At 32.3% G+C, this 21848-nt stretch overlaps 3 protein-coding genes and 1 long non-coding RNA gene across 5 annotated transcripts; 2 read left to right on the top strand and 2 right to left on the bottom strand.

The window, feature by feature from the left end:
* Positions 1 to 1053: 1053 nt before the first annotated feature.
* On the bottom strand, positions 1054 to 6307 carry LOC127250072 (uncharacterized). 2 transcript variants are annotated; one of them, XM_051273227.1, is made up of 8 exons: positions 4894 to 6307; positions 4753 to 4818; positions 2678 to 2822; positions 2354 to 2572; positions 1968 to 2166; positions 1687 to 1882; positions 1471 to 1593; positions 1054 to 1348 (listed from the first exon to the last, which is right to left on the bottom strand). In XM_051273227.1, the coding sequence occupies exons 1-7, from the start codon at positions 6048 to 6050 to the stop codon at positions 1479 to 1481; spliced, it is 2097 nt and encodes a 698-aa protein (XP_051129184.1). In that variant the 5' UTR covers positions 6051 to 6307; the 3' UTR covers positions 1054 to 1348; positions 1471 to 1478. The 2 variants fall into 2 exon arrangements, with proteins under 2 accessions (XP_051129184.1, XP_051129183.1); XM_051273226.1 differs by having other exon boundaries at positions 1054 to 1593.
* LOC127250074 (uncharacterized) lies at positions 1760 to 2661 on the top strand. The gene is made up of 2 exons (XR_007838529.1): positions 1760 to 1904; positions 2030 to 2661. It is a non-coding gene; the product is annotated as an uncharacterized LOC127250074 (long non-coding RNA).
* A 1597-nt stretch (positions 6308 to 7904) lies between the features above and the next one.
* LOC127250432 (mitochondrial adenine nucleotide transporter ADNT1-like) lies at positions 7905 to 13320 on the bottom strand. The gene is made up of 8 exons (XM_051273714.1): positions 13205 to 13320; positions 12485 to 12533; positions 11700 to 11863; positions 10709 to 10746; positions 9566 to 9678; positions 9300 to 9413; positions 8118 to 8468; positions 7905 to 7982 (listed from the first exon to the last, which is right to left on the bottom strand). Exons 1-8 carry the CDS (start codon positions 13318 to 13320, stop codon positions 7905 to 7907), a joined length of 1023 nt encoding a protein of 340 aa, XP_051129671.1.
* A 1583-nt stretch (positions 13321 to 14903) lies between these two features.
* On the top strand, positions 14904 to 20062 carry LOC127250479 (probable GABA transporter 2). Its single transcript, XM_051273783.1, has 7 exons — positions 14904 to 15421; positions 15579 to 15809; positions 17285 to 17382; positions 17917 to 18103; positions 18221 to 18351; positions 18441 to 18677; positions 19365 to 20062. Exons 1-7 carry the CDS (start codon positions 15334 to 15336, stop codon positions 19752 to 19754), a joined length of 1362 nt encoding a protein of 453 aa, XP_051129740.1. The 5' UTR covers positions 14904 to 15333; the 3' UTR covers positions 19755 to 20062.
* Positions 20063 to 21848: the final 1786 nt, after the last annotated feature.

The raw sequence follows: 21848 nt of genomic DNA, 5'->3' as shown, positions 1-21848 counted from the left end.
CTAGGTCATCCCGTAATTTGTCTTCGTCTTCGTCATCTGATTCAAAATACGAACCAGTGACTTATATTTAAGGGTAGATAAAGTCTTTTTTAAAGAGAAACAAGAAACGTTGGGTTATACAACATTTCAAAAATTAACTTTTTTACTGATCAAGTATCCACTTAGTACGGTCGGACAAGTCTTGTTAACAAGCCGATAGAAAGGGATACACCATGGACAAGGGCATATACATAAACTTGCCTAGTTCAAAATGGTTGTCAACCCAAGTATATATGGATAGACAATCAATATTATTACATTCTTTTTCCATTTAATTTTGTAATTAAATTTTCAAAATTACCGCTCAATATCTTTTTAATTTTATCACATTCTTAATAAAATATATATATATTTTTTTCAATCTCACCAAATAGATTGATTTGACAAAGGAGATATTATATACATATGTTATATTGTGTATATATATATATTATCTACTTATTTTGTCATTTTTTTTACAAAGGAATTATAAATTTTAATCTTATCGTATAGTAAAAATAATAATTAAAAAAATAATTATCGTATAATTAAAATAATTATAAATTAAGATAAAATAACTAATTAATTTAATTATAATTTAAAATAAAATTAAAATTTATAATTCTTTTAAAAAATGACAAAATGAGTGAGACGGAAGTAAGTAATAATAATAATAATAATGTCGAAATATTAATGATCTGTGTTTGTTTTTTTCATCAGTTAGGCCAAAATCATTGTTAGATATATTATTTTTGCATGAATATATTTTTTATATTAGCTCCGAAAATTGTAATGAAAATATAAAAATAATACTTTTTTCATTCCGTTTTAATGTATATATTTTTCACTTTTTAGTAATTATTACACCACTATTTTATATAAATATTCTTACTTTACCATCACATTATTATTTTTTTTATTAAAAAAATATGGACAAATTTGTCTATATACTTATTTAACTACTCATTTTAATAAAATATTATTATTTCTTAAATTCTCGTTAAAAAAAAAATAAAAATAATATATCCCTGAGGATGATAAAATAGCATACAAAAATTTTTGATACAGTACATAATATACGATATATCCCACCGAAGTACAAAACAAAATTTTGACGTCACAACAGAAAACTTACCAAATTCTTGAAATATATTCATTCCCAAAAACCTACTACGTTAAAATGTTATGCCCACATTGGAACTAAACTGGCAAAAAAAATACAACCTTACCTAACCTATGCTCGATTTGACAAGTATAAATCTCGATCATCTTCTCCGGCAGTAAGAAATGATTATACAACACCTAGTCGAGCCTGAGCCTGAGCCTGAGCCTGCACATCGTAAGTTGGGGTTACGGAAGAAACTATAGTTGTTAGCTAAAACATACATACATAAGGATTAATAAGTCGAAACACCAAGTAATATTAATATCAATCAACATAGCCAAACAAACATGATGATCTAATCGTCGTCCGAAGCAATCTTTTGCTTCTTCCACTTGTACGCAGCTTCCAAGATCTTGAGGTTCGTCGTCTGCATTTCTTCCGGGAATATGTAGTCGATGTATTCCTCGAATCTGCGAATTATACACATAACGTGTTAATTTTCTGCAAAGCCAAGGAACGGGGCTTAAAGTCAATCGATAGTTTTGAATGTATTGGATTATTACCCGGATGGGCCATCTTCGGTTTCTATTTGCCTTCTTTTTTTGAGTTTCTTTGGCAGCTTTGAACGCACCACATCGAGATCGCCGAGCTCACCGAAGCTGGCTTCCAAGTTCAGCCACTCTTCCAAAAGCATTGCTCTTTCTTCTTTCAATTCGGGGGCGGAGTTTCTGAAATAGCTTAGGGATCTTTCGAACACGGCTGGTCGAGGGATGAAAAAGTTGTAAGATTTTTTTTTTCACTTATATATATATGTGTGTGTGTGCGTGTGCGTTTTTATTCTTGCCTCGAGCACGTTGAATACAGTTTCTTTTCTGCTCGATTTCCGGTATCTCTGAATCTTGAAAGCCCTCGTCGGAAGCAGAGGCCTCAAACTTGGCGTAACTAATCCACACCTTCAAATGTTTCGTGCGATCTAAAAGCCTCTCGTAGAGTGCTCTGGTTCTACCAAACTCCAATTCCGATATTTCGAAATCTATGTACGCCTGTCGTGAAACAATTAGATCAGGAATGATATAGCTATTGAGATCGAAACAGACCATGAAGAAAACCAAATCGAAATTCTTGATGTCGGAAGGATCACTTTCAAGTAAATACTGGCAATTATAAATTTAATTATACGATATACGGAAAAGCTCTATACAGAAAGTGCTTTAAACGTGAGCTGAATACCTTCCATAGAAGTTCTGGCATGTCTAGCGCAGGTTGGTCGATTGCAAGCTCAAAAAGTGCTCTTGCTCGTTCGGTTTCTGCCAAGGACCTCTCCAGCTCGGCGTATTTGGTCCAAGCATAACAGTTCTCTGGAGACCACTCCAAGTATTTTTCGTATAGTTTCCTGCATCGTTCGATGTTGCCGAGTTGCAGCTCTATCTCGATGTACTTCTTAAATATCTGTTGATAATATGTAATTATTGTGACGAGAAATAGAAGACCAGAAATCCAGAATAAAACAGACAATCTAATGAAATGTTATTTATTGATGAACTTCTGCCATACCTTATCTTTGGGAGCCAAGCCAATTGCGGACCCCAAAATTCGCCGTGCTTTGTCGATGTTCAATTGACGGATTTCGAATTGCGCAGCCATTAGCCAAATCTTTGCAAATGAAAATTTGCTATGAGGGATTGTCTTTAGACACAAGCTGTTCATATTACAAAGTAGATCGTGAAAACTTAGATCAATAGTTCAATGCAAGTGAAAGAAAGTCAGAATCGGAAATGAAACGAGTTTTACAAGTTACAACTGATGAAGTGAAAGCACAAGGGGGAACAGAAATGCAATACGAAAATTGATGAGTTCACGACTACCACAAAAGTATCCTTAGAGCATGCTGCTAACTACGTGGATCAAAAACCTTTTATATATTTCAGCTGATCAAATTGGGATAAAAAATCCAACTGCTTAAATTACATATAAATGAGTGATGGGTTTATAACTATCATCAATAATAATGATAATATATAAGTTTATAACCAAAGAACTAATACAAGAATAAATTACTATATTTTGATCAAGATAAACATTATATCAATTATCCATTGATAACTCATTATCGTAGAGTGTGTTTACTATGGAGGATTATTTATAAAAAAGGATTATATCACCCAGGATATCTCTAACGGTTAGTTTTCGTTTTTCCTCCAAAAAAATTACATCCAACAACCATATTCCGTTCATAAATATGACATCAAACAACCATTTCACCTTAAAAAAATTAAAAGCAAATACACTAAAACAATAACAAAACACCATCTAAACATAAAACATGAATACATAAAATTAAATAAACCTTTTAGTAAACCCTTTATTATCGTATAAAATGATGTAATCCTTCTAACAAAGTAAACATGGCCTTTTAAACTTCGGATTCAGCATGGAGAAACTCAAAATGCCACAAGAAGGAAAGTTGACCACTAGACATGAACAACTAATAAATAATGCATATTTGACCAAATAGCCGGTACAAAAGATTTATCAAATGTCCAATAGCTTTGACATTAGTAGCAACTAATTCAATACTCCGCATAATTTGTAATAATAATACAAATGACATTCTGAAACAAGGTTAAAGGCGATGATAATCAAAAGAGAGCAACACCAGCATTCACTAAGGGTTATATATATATTAGGGCTGCTCTAATGGAAGCTTTACCTTGACCAGTCTAGCTATAGACAAATTATTCTTTCTTAAAGGACTAAGCTTGTGCAATGATCATGACCTAAAGAGGGGTTTAAAGACTGCTGATGAAGCTTGACAAAAGTAACACATGGAAAACTTTCTAGAAACAACGATATCTTCTACAACAGAATTTGATAAGTGGGATTTAATTTAAGTGTTAATGGGTCACAAAATAGGGACGATTTTTCAACTACAAGCATTCAGAAAATTTAATGAACCGTGGAGAATATTTGGAGCAAAACCGAGATGGTAGTACATGTGTATGTGTGTGTATATATATCTGAAAAAACAATAACAACATACATTCTAGAGAGAGCAGACCAATATAATATATATCTCACATGAATGCACCTTTCATATCATCTCAATGAAAACAGACCCAAGGTCCAAACATTGACATATTGAATTAGACCAATTCAAGAATCACTCAATATAATAACACCAGTGAATGACAAATATATATATATATATATATCAAGGAGATGCAACAAGGAGAGTCATACTAATAGAGCAACAAATTAGTCACAATTTAATGTGTGAGTTTTAATCTTTTAATCTTAGGTTGTGTTCTTTTGTGGAGACGTCTTACGACAAGTTTTTAGTATTATGATACTTTTTTTCCTCCAAAAATATTAAATCAAATAATTACTTTTCTTTTCTTTATATTGTACTACAAATCTATTTTACATTTAATACATCACATCAACCTCTATTTATATCAGATCAAACAACTGTTCAAATTCAACTTTTTACTATTCAAAAATCCAAACCCACAAATAAACACACCCTTAGTATTTTAAGGCAAAGTTAATCTATAAGTAATAACATTGTTAAAACTAGTTCATATAAGTATAATCAGAAACCGGCGAAAACTAGCACCAATTCATTTTACCTGTATATATCTCTCGTCCGGTCCACATCCTCGGAATCAAGCTCCTCGTACAAAACATAATTAATCCTGATAAAATTCAAGCAGTGAGCAACACATGAAACAAATTACAAATAAGCACAACAATTCGAATATCGAGCTTACCACAAGTAGATGTACCGCTGCCAATACCGTTTCTCCTGAGCAGGCGGGATATTAGCAATAGCCCTCTCATAAACTTCCTCAATCCTTCGCTTATCCCCGCAGCTCTCTTCCAACCTAATGTAATCAAACCAGGCGTCGTAATTAAGTGGATTCTTCCTAACTTCATCCTCATACTGAAACCTCCTCTTTCCAACAATGGCATCCTCAATCCCTTCTCGATCACCATACTGCTTCTCGAATGCAACAAACTTCTTGTAAAGCTCCTCGGCCCTCCCTTTCGGAATATGATCCAATGCATACTTATATATGCATCTAGCCCTCTCAGTCTCCTTGCACTTCTCCTCGAATTCCGAAAAGGCAACAAACAACTCCTCTGCCTCCTCGTCGTCCCCTAACTTTTCGACAGCTCTTTCATAGCAATTCCTAGCTCGAGCTATCTCGCCGTTCTTCATTTCGAACTTAGCAAACCTAATCCAAGCGCTGACTTTCGGATGGCAACTCACAAACCGCTCGAAAATTGCTCGAGCCCTCTCGATTTCATTGTACCTCAGCTCGAATTTGATGTAGGAAAGCCAGCCTTGCTGATCAGGCATCCAGTTCATCCATCGCTCGAAAATCTGACGAGCAGCAGCCACATTCCCCAGCATCTCCTCCATGTGAATGTACTTGTACCACAACTGGTCCACTCTAGGCAGCAACTGTGTGGCTCGATCCCAGACGTTCCTGGCATGGTTGATGAACTTGTTCTTCATCTCGAAATCGGCGTACTTCAACCACAGGGTATGGTCTCTGTAATCGACCTCGAGTGAGCGCTCCCAGACGGACCTGGCACGGGCGTAATCCTTCTGAGATTCTTCCCATTTGGCGTATTTTACCCACACGCTTTTGTTCCAGCGGACGCGACGGATCAGATCTTCGAACTCTTTCCGCTTGCGGAGGCGGTAGTCGCCGAGCTCGGTGGCGTCGGTTATTTTCTGCTTCGGCGGTCGGATTTCTGCCTCCTGACGCTCGCGAGCTTCGCGGAGGATTTGCTCGGCGGTGATCTGGATTGGCGCAGGAGTTTTGTTCTTGACGCGAGTCGGCCGGGGGAGCTTCACCTCCGTCTCTTTCCGAGTCAGGTAACCTAGATTCGGGTCGGAATCTCGCGCGTTCGCCATGGAGGTGAGTTTCACTGAACCTCAGAACGGATCGGTGATGAGGATTAGTTTCAGAGACTATACAGAATAGTGGCGAGAGACGACGGCGCAGGCGGCTAAAATTAGGGAGGAAGAACAAGAAAGGAGAGGGAAGATGATGAAGAAATGGTGGAAGGGAATAAAGAAAGAAGAAGAAAGGGGAAGGAAGAGAAAGGAGATGAAATCCGTCGGGACGAAGGAGAAGAAAGGATGAGGGACGGCGGCGGCTGGTGGATTGAAATTAGGTTTTTTCTTTTTAATAATATATAAATTAAAAATATTTTTATTATTATTAAAATATAATTTATTTAATTTTTTAATATAATTATTACTATCAAATCACTATTTATCAAACCCTTCTAATCCTCAATTAAATCTATTAATTCAAAGAAACACATATTTTCAAAATTAAAAAAAAAAAATTTAAATTCAAACTAAACTTAAAGTAAAATTTTCTCAAATCCCTTCCAAAGAAATACACTAAAGTTTGAAAATATTTTTTAAAAATTAAATTAATATTTTATTTTTAAAAAAAAATATTTGATATCATATTTTTAAAAAATAAACGGTACTAAACGCGTAAAGGTTGTAAATGGACCAATTTGTTTCCAAATTTATTTTCATAATAGTAATAATTATCCTTTTTTGTCCGATTATAAAAATGACTATTATTTTTTTTTAAAAAGATTATTTTTTAAAAAATATATTTAATAAATATAAATCAATTTAATTAACTTTAAAAATTTTTTACATGCAACAGCACTCAAAATTCTTTTATTTTTATTTCACTTTATTATTTTTATTTATATTTAAAATTTTTTATTTTTTTAAAAAAAATTAGTTTTAAATTAATTATAATAAATAAATAAATATTTTACTTCTATTATATAAAATTTTATTATGTACAAAATATATCCATATTACATTGTAATAAAATTATAATAAAATATTTAAAATACACTCTAATTTATTATTAATAAGTTACTAATTTACACTGTGTGGCTTATAAAAGTGGTTCATCCTTGTAGAAATGGAGGGAGTATTGTTTATAAAAATTATTTTTAATATTATATTGAAAATATAACGTCTATATTATAATTATATCACATTACATAATCATTTTATTCAGTATTTTGTTACTTCCTCCGTCCCATGACAAAATATTTATTTTTTTCATTTTAGTCCGTCCCATAACAAAGTATCAATTTCATTTTTTTTAGTAACTGTACTATCTCCCTAACGTTAAAAATACTCTTACAATTTACAATATATTACATAAATGTCATTACTTTTATATGACACGTACTAATAAGGTTATTTTAGTCATTTTTACTTTATTCCTACTATATCTCAATATAATACTAATATTTTTAAAACTACGTGCAAAAAGCAAATGAATACTTAGTTACGGCACAGAAGGAGTATTTAAAATTGAAAAAACTCAAAACCAAAACCACACCCGACAAACACACTTTCAAATTTAAAACAAATTTTTGCCGTATTCCTGCGTAATTTTAATAATATCTGTATCCTACCTACTTTCCTCTCTAATATCTCAATTATCAAACAATCACTTCACTTCATGTCTTGTAAACTCCAATCCAATCTTATTCGATTTTAATTTCTTCTATATTATTCCCCATACATAGATATCTATCTATATATATATATATATATATATATTACCCAAACCTGTAACTCAAAAGAAAAGAGATCGAAGAAAATTATTGGTTGAATGACATTGCCACTTTAATCCGAAAACTATGGCAAGTGTCTGAGTATGCATGCAGAAAAAATTAGAGTCTTACCTCAGTAGTAGCAGGTTTTTTTTCAGCCTCATTTTTTCGGCGGTGCTCCAAGATAGTCCTTTACCAATTCGTAAGTCACAAATGAAACTGCTGTACAAGGAACCATCTAAATAGAGACAACACATAAATGCCGTTAGTATACAGAAATTCAATCAATGCTCATAATCATTTTACTAAAAAAATCGAAAGTAAAAATAAATTTAAATGACAGAAGAAATATATATATATATATATATATAACCTTGATTGCATTTGGCATCCATCCCTTGAACAAAGCTCCGAATCCCTCGGACCGTATTGTTTTCAAGAAAGCATCAACCATGCCGTTGTACTCAGGTGGCGCTTTGCCCTTTCCATCTCCGGTGATAACGGAGGCGGCGTCCTTCCAACCGGCGATTTGCATTCTTCGCCGAATTACGTCAAGAGGATAAGTGACTGTCTGGCTAACGATTCCGGCGGCAGCTCCACAGGCGAGGCTAATAATAGCCATATTCGATTCGGTGTTCTTCGACAATAATATATGTGGATTGCTTTCTAGTACCCACTCCTTCGAAGACTCGTATACTGAGAAATTGAATCCTAAATAAGGAATCTGCATAGATACAACAGAGTTTGAAATAGTTCAGCTTACAATCGACAACATATCAAATACATACAAACAAGATATAATATATAAACGGACAATACACAATTATATTAATATAATACAAATTCACAAATTACAAATAACACAAATGTTACTTTTGCTAGTGAAAAGTGAACGGAAAAAGAGTATAGTGCATTATATATTATACAATAAACTATTTTAGTATGTAACTAGATCCTCGTATCATTTTAATCTCGTAAATGGAGTCTGTCGCAAACTAGTCTCATAAGTGGAAAATATTTGTTGTTTTAGTCCTCCGGCGCCGGAGATGCCTCCGCGTGGCTCGCCGGAAGCCACGTGTCCTCCAGATCAGCAACACCTGGCGGACACGTGGATTTTATTTTTTTTTTTTTATTTTTTATTTTTTTACTTTTCTTTAATTTTTTTAATTGAACCAAATAAAAAAAATTAAAAAATGCAAATAACATTTAAAATAAATTTAAAATAAATTTTAAAAAAATAAAAATAAAATGAAAAAATAAAAATAAAATCCACGTAAATATTCGCAGTCGCTATTCAACGAGTGCATTTTGGATTAACCTCCAATCAAACCTAATACCTTGCAAACTAAGTCCGAAAAGACAAGTCACACTAATGAACCATGTGTGGCAGATGAACATAGAGGCATCAGGGGTATAAACTCATGACCTCACGATCACAAGTTCATCCAGCACCATCACGTCATCTCTTACAGGACATAGTCCCGTTAAAATTTCACACGCATGGAAAGTGGATCAAAGTAAGAAAATTCTTGTGCGGAAATTTGTAACTACTTACAACTCCTATGACAGAAGGAAGCCATCCCTTGTACAAAGCACGGGGACCTTCTTCGACCATAACTGTTCTAAGAGCATGGAAGATTCCCCTGTATCGTCTAGAAGATTTGTCAGTCTGTGAAGAAAACCCATGTCAATATATATATATATATATATATGTATGCTTCTTAGAAGTAATCCCAACTCCAACTATATATTGTGGAGGCTTGAGCACATTTTTGTCCAGCCTACCCAAAAAAAAAAAAAACAAAAATCTCCCGAGGGTACCTGGACACTAAGTCGACCTTGCACCATGTCCAATGGGTAAGTTGCCGTCAAGGAGATGGCTCCAGCACACGATCCAGCTCCAAACCGTACAAGGGAATTACTTTGAGCATTCTCTGTAAAAGGAATTGAGGTGAGAATCATAATCGGCAATGATCAAGGTTCGTTCCTTTTAATTTTCTATCCAATTTTTTATTATTTTAATTTTAAATTTCAAAAAAAAAAAAAAAAATCTCTTAAAATATCACATCAAATATTATATTAATAAAAAAATCTAAAATTTTCAAAAAATTTTTTTTTTTTTATTTTTTCATATAATTGTATGCTAATTTGATCGAATATTAATTTAAAAAAAAAATTTCCTTTTTAGGCTAAAGAAAAAATAGAAAAATAGTATTTTTTACTAAAAATAAAACGAAAATAAATTTAAATGACAGTTTAAAAAAAATAAAAATAAATTTGGTTGATAAAGTAAATATATATTTTTGTTATATGGTTGTTACTATATTGATTAAAATTAATAACCTTAACATCATATTATATATAAGTGGACCACACATAATACCTTTTTTATAATATACAAATAAAATACATGAATAAATGACAATAATCAACATAGTATATATTACAATGGATATCAAACACAGTGTATACTAAGGGTGTGTTTGTTTGAAGGATTTTGGTAGATTTTCACTATTCATCCAATTTTTTCCCCCAAAAATATCAAATCAAACACCTATTTTTCATTTTTTATATTATACTAAAAATCAATTTTACATTCAAAACATCACATCAAACCCTATTTATATCACATCATACAACTATTCAAATTCAAAATTTTTACTATTCAAATCCCAACTCAAAATCCAAACCCCCAAACAAACACACCCTAAATACATCACACATATAAAATATAACATCATATCATATGCTAACACTAAATACAATATATTGTGTTTTATTTTTATGCGCTGTCAACCTCAATCAACACTATAATTTTTTTCATAAAATATTAAATAAAGTTTTTTTTTTTAATAAAAAAATAAAAATTAAACTTTCAAATTCAAAGAGCACAGAAAATACACTACAACCTGGACAGTGTGCAAACGATATTCTTTGTGAAAGCAAAAGGAGACGTAATTTTACCATTTCCAGTTTCCTGACGATATAGCCATAACGCTCCCCTGCTCAATGTTCAAAATCACAAAAGTTAGCAAAAGGGTTATAACATATATGATGGTAAAGAAATAATACTCCCTTCGTCCCGGTGCAAAGTTGCCGTTTACTTTTTGCACGTAGATTTTTTAATATTAGTATTATAATGAATTGTAGTGAAAAAGACGAAAATACCTCTATTAGTATTGTGTAATATAAAAGTAATGACATTTATGTAATATAGTGTAAGTTGAAAGGGTATTTATTATGTTTGGTAGATAGTACAATTACTAAATTAGGAAATAGTAACGGACGAAAATGAAAAATTGACAACATTTCAATGGGACGGAGGGAGTATAAAAAAAAATACTCCATCGTCTGTTTACAAATATATATATTTCTATTTTTTATAGTAATCATTTCAAAAAAATATATATTTTTTTATAAATACCTCACTTTACCGTCATATTTTTACTTTTACACAAAAATCGGCAAAAATATTTGTGTATTATTTTTAACTATCAACTACAATTAAACTATTGTTATCAAAAGTAAATATACTTTCAAAGCAGACGGAAGGATTATAATATACATAAAATATTATTGTTTTATATAATATCTATACAATTCTTTAATACATCACTAATAACACTTAAAATTATAGACACTAAACAAATCTACTCTTCCAATTTTTGCTCGAACTTACAAATGGTCTACTGATTTAATACTTTTGTGGATTTTAATACAATTTTTTTTTATTTTCAAAATATCAAATCAAACAATTATATATTTTTAATGTTATATTACAAATTTATTTTACATTTAAAATATTATATCAATTATCTATTTATCTCACATTAAACAACTATTCAAATTAAACTTTTTACTGTTAAAAAATTCAAACTAAAAAACCTAAACCCAAAAACAAACACAGCTTAGTGGAAAAGGATTTTACTGCCTTAAAAAAAGCCATGGAACCTACTTGGCTACCTCCTCATAGCTGTAGAAACCGACGGCTGAATTGGGAACAATGCGAACACAGTTACTGCCATTTCCTTTGAACATTCCCCGCAAACCCTCTGTTCTCCATATGTATTTTAATCCCTGAATTGTTCCATTGTAATTAACATTTTCAGGGGGTTGAACCTGCAGACAACACCAATTAAATGGATATATGATAAGGCTCTAAACTAAGATGTAACATGTAAACAGTGCAGTCCATCTAGAGTACAACAACTTTAGACAAGAATATGAAATGAATTTCAACCAAAAGCATCTATCAGACAGCTTTTTAGTAGAAAATGTTTTAGTACTTCAGATTTGGCAATTCCCTGTAAACAGAAATAAATATATATATATATATAGATATATAATGTATAGTTATTCTCTCCGGATGTGTAGTATGACCTTTATAATCAAGATTCAGAAAAATTAGAGCAGTACTTTAGACACTACACATGCCTAGGAGTGACCATGTAAGATATATATAATCATCAAGAAGAATATGAGATTTGATAGATCAAACCATTTGCAAATTCGTTAGAGATTATTCAAAATATATGCATTCATCAGAAAATCTTTAAGCATCTAGTTTAGTAGGCTTTCATGGACCTTACTCGCCAGATCTGGAAATTCTTGAAAAGAGAAGAATGTGGACAAGAAATTTAGATTTTAACAATTTATCACATGGAATATTTCAGAAAAAAAGAAAAAAAGAAAAAACCAGTAATCTGAAATATATCAGAGGCTAAGTCCTAATTTATTCACCTGAATTAAGATTTTCAACCTCTCTAGAGGAGCAACTGCAGTACGTGACCTGGGAAAGGAAATCGAATGAATGTTATTTCCTCTATCACAAACCTAGCGAAAGAACAGAGACAACTAGGAAACACATCACAAATTTTCAATCTGAATGAACATTTCAAACCAATAAGTATTAGACTTGATTGCAAGTTCTTTTCAGGTTAAAAGTCTTAAAAATTCGGAGATCAAAAAGAGGTAAAATGAATTATCAATTTGAAATGACCAGCGTCCATGAACACACATCATTTCCTCATCACTACGGAAATTTTTGCAATTTTGAACTGCAAATTCATGAACATTACTTCGTAACTAACCCAAGAATGAGTGGAAGTTTCACAACCGCCAAAACCGCAAGAGCGAATAAAATCAACAACTCGAACAGAATAAAAAAGAACGCGAAAATTCAACTAAATAGTCTAAATTCGTAGATTAACCTAATGGAACAGAAACCGCATTTTCATAAGCATACAAATTAACTCAAAGACGGCTAAGAATTCACAGTTTACACGTCCAAACGCATTACTTAATCTCAGTCTACAAATTCGTCCACAGCTCTCGATCGAGCCTTAAATTTGTGCATACATGTATTCCGATACGTATCCGTACAAGGATTTCAAAAATGTTCACCGATTCGCATAAAGATCGAAGACAAGACGACAAAAGAGAGGGGAACAGCGAGCTTACACTCCTCCAGCGATGCCACCGGCGGCGAGGTACTTAACACCGTGAAAATCCTTGGCCTTCTCCGCAATATTCATAATCGTAGATATTGTTGTTGGCTTGCCATCCTCCGACGCCATAGCAAATGAAATCGACTAGTTATCGCCTTCGCCGAACCGTTACTGAAACCACAGTACGCAAGCGAGAGAATCTTCCAGAGAGCTAGCAAGCAAGAAAGAGAGAGAGAGAGAGAGAGAGAGAGAGAGAGAGAGAGAGAGAGAGAGAGAAAGCGCGGGCGGGGAATCGGAATTGAAGTATGAAATGAGTAGAAACGAAATTCACTCACATGCATATATATATATATATCGTTGGGTGTGCGTGCGAAATGGCACGTGGGTAATCTTATGCGCGCGTGCATATAAATTGCATGAATAATTTTAAACGTCTAATATATGATATATCTGTTCACCCGACAAATTTATGTTAACACGATTTTCAATTAATATTAATGACATTTATATAATATACTAAAAGTTGTAAGAGTATTAATTATATTAGATAGACAGTAAATTACTACATTAAAAAATAATATCTTTTTTTTGAAATGAACAAAAATAGTATTCTTCTTATGAGACGGAGAGAGTAGTATAATATATACATATATTCACATACTATATAATATATAATATATGCTCCATCTTTCCTACGTTAAAGTATATGTTTTTATATGCGGGATTTAGAAAATAATAGTAATATTTTAATTATAGTGAGAAGTTGCATGGAACGGATAGGGTATATACTTTATTCACTCGTAAATATCCAACAATTCAATACACTATATTATTTTTTATATTAGCAACATGTTTTCAAAAAAAATATTTTAAACTAGGAGATTTGTTCTTTTATAATTTTATACTTGAAATCAGTGCAAAATTTTTAATAAAAATATACTCCTTTCGTCCCATAAATATAGTTTTAATTAGGTTTGGCACAAAATTTAAGAAATATTGATATTATATTGGTAGCCGGTAAAAAGTATGTATAAAAGATTTTTTTTTGCCCTTGTGAATATATTAGTGTAAAAAATAGTGACAATTGTGTAATAAAAATAAAAATGTATATATAGTTTTATGGTAATATAGTTATTTATGGAAATAAGACTGTTATTTTGAAACGGACAAAAAATAATAAACAAGACTATTGTATTGAAACTGATGGAGTATAAGTTTTTTTTTATAAAATATTACCTCACAATACTATTTAAATTTTGAGCCTAACGTGATATTTTGAATGAAAAATTAATTTTCAGTATAATATAAAAAGTAAAAAATAAATCTTTAATTTGATATTTTTGAAAAAAAATAATTTGACGAATATACAATTTTTGCAAAATCCTACCAACGAGGACACCCCAAATGTATGTTCTACTTTTAGGATGTGATATCAATGTTAATTTTTATTTAAAAAATGACTAGACTGTATAGTAAAAAATAAATAAATAAATAAAATTAAAAACTAAATAGAGTGGAGTTAGTATGCATTTTGTTCTTTTAACTTGCATTTACGTTTAATGGAAAATTTATAAATAATTGAATAGAATTGTTAACACACGACCAAAACACCAACATATTTCATTAATTTTGTAACGATAAAACTATATTTAATTGATTTTAAAAATATTCAAATTAATTTCAATAATTATTATTATTATTGCTACCATATTGATTAAACATATTTGTTAGGGGATTGTAATTAATGTTTTACCACTGGATAAGTTTCCCAAACCTATATAATCTACACCGCACATAATGTGGGCCCGAAAATCGACGGTGTAGATTTTCTGGAGTCGGGATCCCGGGACCTGCCAGACGTTTCAGGAACACCGGAGCACTTTCAATTTTCGGTTGCATATTGTCACTATGCCTTCTGGTTTCGTGTTCAGCGTTGAGCTACCGAATTCCTGCTTTGAATTCCCAATAAATCTTCTGTACACTGCAAAGTTGTTCGTGATCGTCATCCCTGCAGTTTCGTCTCCATGGTGTTGATTTGCTTTCTCTTAATCTGCAGAAAGTTTGTCTCTGTTTAGCTGTACATGTTTTTTCTGCTTTTATGCATGCGATTCTTCCGGATTCCGATCAGAATTTGAGGCATTAATGGAGGCGGCAACTGGAATCGATGATACTTTTCAAGAAATTCACCGCGAACACGATGCTGGAGCTTCTTTTGTGCTGCAATCTAAAGGTATTCTATCTCTGCTCTGTTTTCGCGAGTTGATTTGCAGTCGAAAGTAACTGATATTTGATTGTTTGCTTTCGGAGATTTGTTGCTTGAATGTGGAAATCGGCGGCTAGTTTATTGAAGTTATTGATCAGCGGAAGTTTTTTGATGGATTGATTAGGTAAATGGTGGCATGCCGGATTCCATTTGACGACGGCTATAGTAGGTCCTTCAATACTGGCGTTGCCGTACGCTTTCCGGGGGCTAGGATGGGAGTTAGGGTTTGTCTGCCTGACGGCGATGGGGATGGTGACGTTTTACGCCTATTACCTCATGTCGTTGGTGCTCGACCACTGTGAGAAAGCCGGACGCCGTCACATCCGATTCAGGGAACTCGCCGCCGATGTTCTCGGTAGGTTTTCAATCTTCATTCTAATGTCGATCGATTAAGTTCACACTATCCATATCTATAGATATTCACAAATCTAAGCCACTGAATGAAGTTAAAGATGAAAATACAATACAAAAACCTGAGGTAGAATCTTGCTTTCCAATGGAGATTATGTTGATTTGTTTTCCAGTATTTTCCATCTATCTTCATTCTATGTTGATCGATTATGTTCACGCTATACATATATATATATATTCACAATTCTATGCTTCTGAGAAGATAAAGGAGAGATTTGAAAACCTAAAGGTAAAGATGATAATACAAATACCAAAAAACTGAGGTAGAATCTTGTTTTCCAATGGAGATTTAGAGTTCAAGTTTGAGTGTTGAATTTTGATTTGTTTTCCAGTATTTTCCATCTATCTTCATTCTAATGTCGATCGATTATGTTCACACTATCTATCTATATATATATTCACAATTCTATGCTACAAACACAAAATCCTGAGGTAGAATCTTGTTTTCCAATGGAGATCAGAGTTAAAGTCTGAGTGTTGAATGTTGATTTGTTTTCCAGTATTTTCCACTCCCTGTTGGGTGTTGTGCCATTGTTCATTTAATATCAATGTGACTTTTCTTCCATGGGAAATGTGAATAACACATATAAAAGCATCAATAGTGATTCAATTCAATACACCTTACCCACGTATACATGACCATTAAATACATGAAAAATCGAATTCAATGAAAGACAGGAAGCTATAGGTTAACATGGGATAAGATAAACACCAGAATGTTGCTATGAGTGGGAACATTGTTTGTGGGGCAGATTGCTCAATTTGTCTTATAGGATCATCCTAAATATGACAAAGGGTGAAGTTATTGCATTCTTGGCTCTAGTTTCAAAGAGGGTTTGTAGACATATCCAAACTTTTTCTGTATTATATATTCTTTTGGTGGTTGAAGATGATGACTTCAAGATTCTGTTCATACAGGACTTTGTGTGTAGTTTTGATTTAGATCTGTGGCATTACAAAGTGTGAAAAGTAATACAAAAGTATGGCTGAAATGGGACCTATACTTTTCTTTTGTCAAAAGATGATCACTTGCTTATGGAAGTGGAGTGGTCATGAGGTGTTCCCACTACCTGAAATTCCTTCAATCATGATCAATAGTTTGTTGAATTTGTTAATTAAGGTCTTTTTAAATGAGGTATTTGATTCTATATGTCTAGATTTCTCTACCAATTGGCCTGTATTTTGATATAAGTTGTGAACTTTTATTGTTAAAGCCACTAGTTCCTAAAACATGACAATCCACTTGATGAAATAATGAATCCCAGTTGAAAATCAAAACAGAGGTGCCAAAGTGGTAGTTGTTTATATCAACAAAAGTGGGTTTTTTTTTTTTAAAAAAAATCGATTTGAAAATGATCTGGAAGGATTGAAAAAGGAATGTTTATAGCTTTAAGTTGTGCTCCTTTTTTTCTGTAACAGGATCTGGATGGATGTTCTATTTTGTGATCTCAATTCAAACTGCTATAAATACCGGCATCAGTATTGGAGCCATTTTGCTTGCAGGGCAGTGCCTTCAGGTACATAAAAGTGATCTTCTTGCAACATAACAATGGTCATATCGTAATACAAAATGATCGTCTCGTCTTTGCGGCTATATCTATCGAGAGACTTGTTAACAAAAATTAGCGAACATTTCTTAATAATCCATAACATTTTACAATATCAAGATTGAATTGCTTACCGGTAAACTAACTAGATCATGCCTAAAAGTTGAAAAAGCTAAATATTGTCTTGTCTTTGGAGCTATATGTATCGAGAAGGTTGTTGACAAAAATTAGTGATCGTTTCTTCGCAGCGCATAACGTTTTGCAATATCAAGATTGAATTGCTTACGGATAAACTAATTAGATCATGCCTAAAAGTTGAAAAAGATAAATAAATACATGAACAGAGATGAGTTTATATTACATTGACAAATTGACATGCATCACATTCATTAAATATGTCCCGTGCTTATATATAGTTCGAATCAAATGCTCGTAAAACTGTTTTTGTTATAGAGTATCTATCGATTGATTCAAATATCTTTGTTTTTATCCTTCTGTTATTAGATCGTCTACTCAAACTTTTCTCCGGATGGATCGCTGAAATTGTATCACTTCATAATTATGGTGACAGCGGTTATGATACTTCTGTCTCAATTCCCATCCTTTCATTCCCTCAGGCATATTAACCTCGGCTCCCTTGTTTTAAGCTTCGGCTACAGTTTTCTCGTCGTTGGGGCTTGTATTCATGCAGGTAATTTAATTACATCCCATGCTTATGTAGATAAAAAGGGACAATCTTGTTTTTGTTCTTTCGATGTTTTGCGAAATTACTCATAAAATGAATGCTGTTGCATTCACTGTCGTCTAGGTACCTCAAAGAATGCACCTCCGAAGGAATATTCCTTAGAGAAGTCGGAAACATCGAAGTTATTCAGCGTATTCACTTCCATATCCATTATAGCTGCCATTTTCGGGAACGGTATTCTACCTGAAATCCAGGTACTTCATCTAGCTATCTCATAGATAAATGTTTTCCGATAATATTGAGGTATCATTTCTTCACAATTATCTGTTTCCATTTGAAACAGGCAACATTGGCGCCTCCTGCTGCTGGGAAAATGGTTAAAGGCCTAATAATGTGCTACGTCGTAATCTTCCTCACCTTCTACTCTGTGGCTGTTTCCGGATATTGGGCGTTCGGGAATAAATCGAATTCCAATATTCTCAAAACATTAATGCCGGATGAGGGATCGCCCTTCGCCCCTGTTTGGGTATTAGGCCTTGCGATCTTGTTCGTTCTTCTTCAACTCTTCGCCATTGGCCTGGTACGTAAGCTAATCGATTTCATCTCATCCTCTTAACATTCATCGATTCCCACCATTTTATCGAAAAGGTTAACAAAACTAAATAATGCTGAAAGTTTCGAAAGTATTTGTGTAATGTTAGGATATAAAACTGAGATATGATCGAACAAATTTGAGTTTGTCAGAAGGGACCAAAAAAGATGTAACCAAGATCTTCTAGGAAAGAACTTGAATTTGCCAAAATTAACTGAAAAGCAGTCTAGTCGTCCACTGGATCAGAGTCAAAAGCAGAACTCTCAACATCGTTAGAGTTAAAACACGACTCGCTTGCTTACAATGGAACAAGAGTCGAAAACATGACTCGATCACTCTTAATAGAGTTAGAGTCGAAAGCATGACTCGCTACCTCACAATAGAGCTAGAGTAAAAAATTGAACTCACTCGCTTTCAATAGAGTTAAAGTCGAAAATAAGACTCTCAACGACGTTACAGTAAAAAATAGAATGTTGTCAATGGAGATCAAAGTAGCAGAGACAAAGACGGTATAAAAATGACAGCATGACCATGGATAGAAATAGATTCATCAATAAAAAAATATATATATATACGGGATATAACGGGTCATAAAAATAACATAAATATAATATATATTTTCTAAATATATTTGAACAAACATAAACGTTAATTGTGGTTATGTATGTTGTTTAGGTGTATTCTCAAGTGGCTTATGAGATTATGGAGAAGAAATCCGCCGATGTGAAGAAGGGTATTTTCTCGACTCGAAACTTGATCCCGAGGATCGCTCTTCGCTCCACGTACGTTGTGTTGTGTGGGCTCGTCGCAGCCATGCTTCCGTTCTTCGGAGACATCAGCGCCGTGGTTGGCGCAATCGGGTTCATCCCTCTCGACTTCGTGCTCCCCATGCTCCTCTACAACATGACTTACAAACCAACCAAGACATCGACTGCGTATTGGGTCAATACGTCGATCGCCGCCGTGTTCACTTGCGTCGGCCTAATGGGTGCATTCTCTTCTGTGAGAAAGCTCGTCCTCGACGCCAAAGAATTCAAGATCTTCAGCAACAATGTTGTCGAGTAAGTTCATCATCTTTACTATCTTCAATTTTTGCTTCATTTTTTTTTTTTCAATTTAATATATATATATATATATATATATATGTTTGGAAGATTTTTTAAAAAAAAAAAATTTGTTGGATGAGATTATAGTGTTGCTCGGAATTCAGAGCAATGTTGTTTATTAGTATTATAATTTTTGAGGTAAAAAAAATTGGAATGGCTTTAATAAGTATTGTAGGTTTTGGGGAAAAAAAATGGAGATGACGATTATTAGAAATATGTAATTATTTATATATTTGTGTCTGTGTGCGTAATATAGTTATCGTGTTTTGGACAATTATTTTTAAATTCAGTTTGTATGTTATATAGTTATGCATAATATTGGGTAAAGTGATTGTTTAGTTGCATGAGTGAACTTCTTTATTATTATAGTTACGTAATTAGAGCATACTGTAAACTAGTCTTGTAAATAAAAAAATTTTGCACTTTTAGTCTTTCGACGCCGTAGATGCCTATGTGGCACCTGCATAGCTTGTCGGAGGATATATGTTCCGTCACATCAGCGACACCCGGCGGATACATGGATTTTTTTAAAAAAATTATTTATTTATTGTCTCTTTTTTTAAAAAAATAAAATTTTAAAAATTAAAAAGATAAAAAATAAATAAATAAATAAATAATCTATGTGCCCGCTTGCTGACCTGACAGACACATGTCCTCCGGCGAGCCACATAGGTACCACGTAGGCATCTCAGACGCCGGAGAACTAAAATTGCGAAAATTTTCCACTTATGAAACTAATTTGCGACAATTACGATTTACAGGACTAAAGAATAGTTTAGTCTATAATATTTTTAAGAGCAATGGTGGAATTCGAACTTGAGATTTACTTTAATACTATGTTAATCAAGAAGGGAATTCGAAATCCAACTTAAACACATAAATGGAGGAGTCTCAATATTAGTTTCAACGTGGGACAGTATTTACAATATATATAGCTACATGTAAATAAATAAAAATATCTTAAAATTTGAAGATATTTTAAATTTACAGAGATAATAATAATAACAAAAAATTGAATTAATAAGAATCTGGCAACATATTGGATATTTACAAAAACATATAATGAATAAAAATACAAAAAGATTATATTGAATTAATATTTTATATAAATATTAATACTATTAATTGATGTAATTAGAGTTATTATTGTCGTCTTACACGGTCATGTGTACAACAGCATAGTTGCAATTTCGCTGGAAACTATTTTAATTTATTTATTTTCATAATAATAATAATATGTGGTTGTGAATAATTTGTTAGTCAAATAATTGAATATATATATATATATATATATTCCTTAAAATGAGGCCATAATTGGGATATATTTGGTGTGTTGTGCACTGGACGTTAACCTTTGGAAATTAATAAATTAATAGGGTTTGTTTTTTAGCTTTATAAACTTCAAATGGATATAATTGTACTAATGTCTGTACCTAAAATCACTACAAATATTTCTCTTTCAAATAACTGTGGATATGTTTCTTCGGGGGATGTTTGGCCCCATTTTCCTGTGCGCAGTAAAATTTTATTTAATATTTATTATAATTAAATAAAAAAAATATATATATAATATATATGTCATTTTGAATATAATAAAAAATTTTATAATACAATTAAATAAAAATTTAAATATATATATGTTACGTATAATATAAATTCATAATCAAATCATACAATATAAAATTTATCAATTAAAATTAATACACATTTATATTATTTTATTCATTATTCATAAAATCAATACAATTCAAAACTCTCCAAACCCTAACCAACCCAAACACAAAAGAAACAACAAAATTTAAACACATCCCAAAATTCAAATAAAAACCAAATTCAAACCCAATTTTCCCTTAACTCCCCTAAAGAAACACACCCTATATTTGTTCATATTCATTCCATTCAGTCATTTCACGACTAATCACGGTATTAATTAGCCTCTATATAAGCAGATATTAATAATATAGACAACACAAATCATATTCGATTATGGTGTAAAATTATATAAAATATATTCTTTCTATACCAATAGAATCTATCCTTTTATTATTATTTT

The sequence above is a fragment of the Andrographis paniculata genome, unplaced genomic scaffold (assembly GCF_009805555.1).
Source record: "Andrographis paniculata isolate CXL003 unplaced genomic scaffold, ASM980555v1 Contig37END, whole genome shotgun sequence".
NCBI lineage: Eukaryota > Viridiplantae > Streptophyta > Magnoliopsida > Lamiales > Acanthaceae > Andrographis > Andrographis paniculata.
Note: the sequence above shows the minus strand (reverse complement) of the source record. Positions and strands in the feature narration are given on the sequence as shown.

Bases quoted from the DNA above. Each gene is read 5' to 3' on its own strand.
- LOC127250072 (XM_051273226.1), bottom strand. From the start codon at position 6,050: ATGGCGAACGCGCGAGATTCCGACCCGAATCTAGGTTACCTGACTCGG. The intron at 2,573-2,677 runs GTATGGCAGAAG...TATTATCAACAG, and splicing joins GCTTGGCTCCCAAAGATAAG to ATATTTAAGAAGTACATCGA. The intron at 2,167-2,353 runs GTATTCAGCTCA...GTTTCACGACAG, and splicing joins TGCCAGAACTTCTATGGAAG to GCGTACATAGATTTCGAAAT.
- LOC127250432 (XM_051273714.1), bottom strand. From the start codon at position 13,320: ATGGCGTCGGAGGATGGCAAGCCAACAACAATATCTACGATTATGAAT. The intron at 12,534-13,204 runs GTAAGCTCGCTG...TTCCTTTCCCAG, and splicing joins GGTGGCATCGCTGGAGGAGT to GTCACGTACTGCAGTTGCTC. The intron at 8,469-9,299 runs GTAAGTAGTTAC...GTATCTATGCAG, and splicing joins TTCCTTCTGTCATAGGAGTT to ATTCCTTATTTAGGATTCAA.
- LOC127250479 (XM_051273783.1), top strand. From the start codon at position 15,334: ATGGAGGCGGCAACTGGAATCGATGATACTTTTCAAGAAATTCACCGC. The intron at 18,352-18,440 runs GTACTTCATCTA...CATTTGAAACAG, and splicing joins GTATTCTACCTGAAATCCAG to GCAACATTGGCGCCTCCTGC. The intron at 18,678-19,364 runs GTACGTAAGCTA...TATGTTGTTTAG, and splicing joins AACTCTTCGCCATTGGCCTG to GTGTATTCTCAAGTGGCTTA.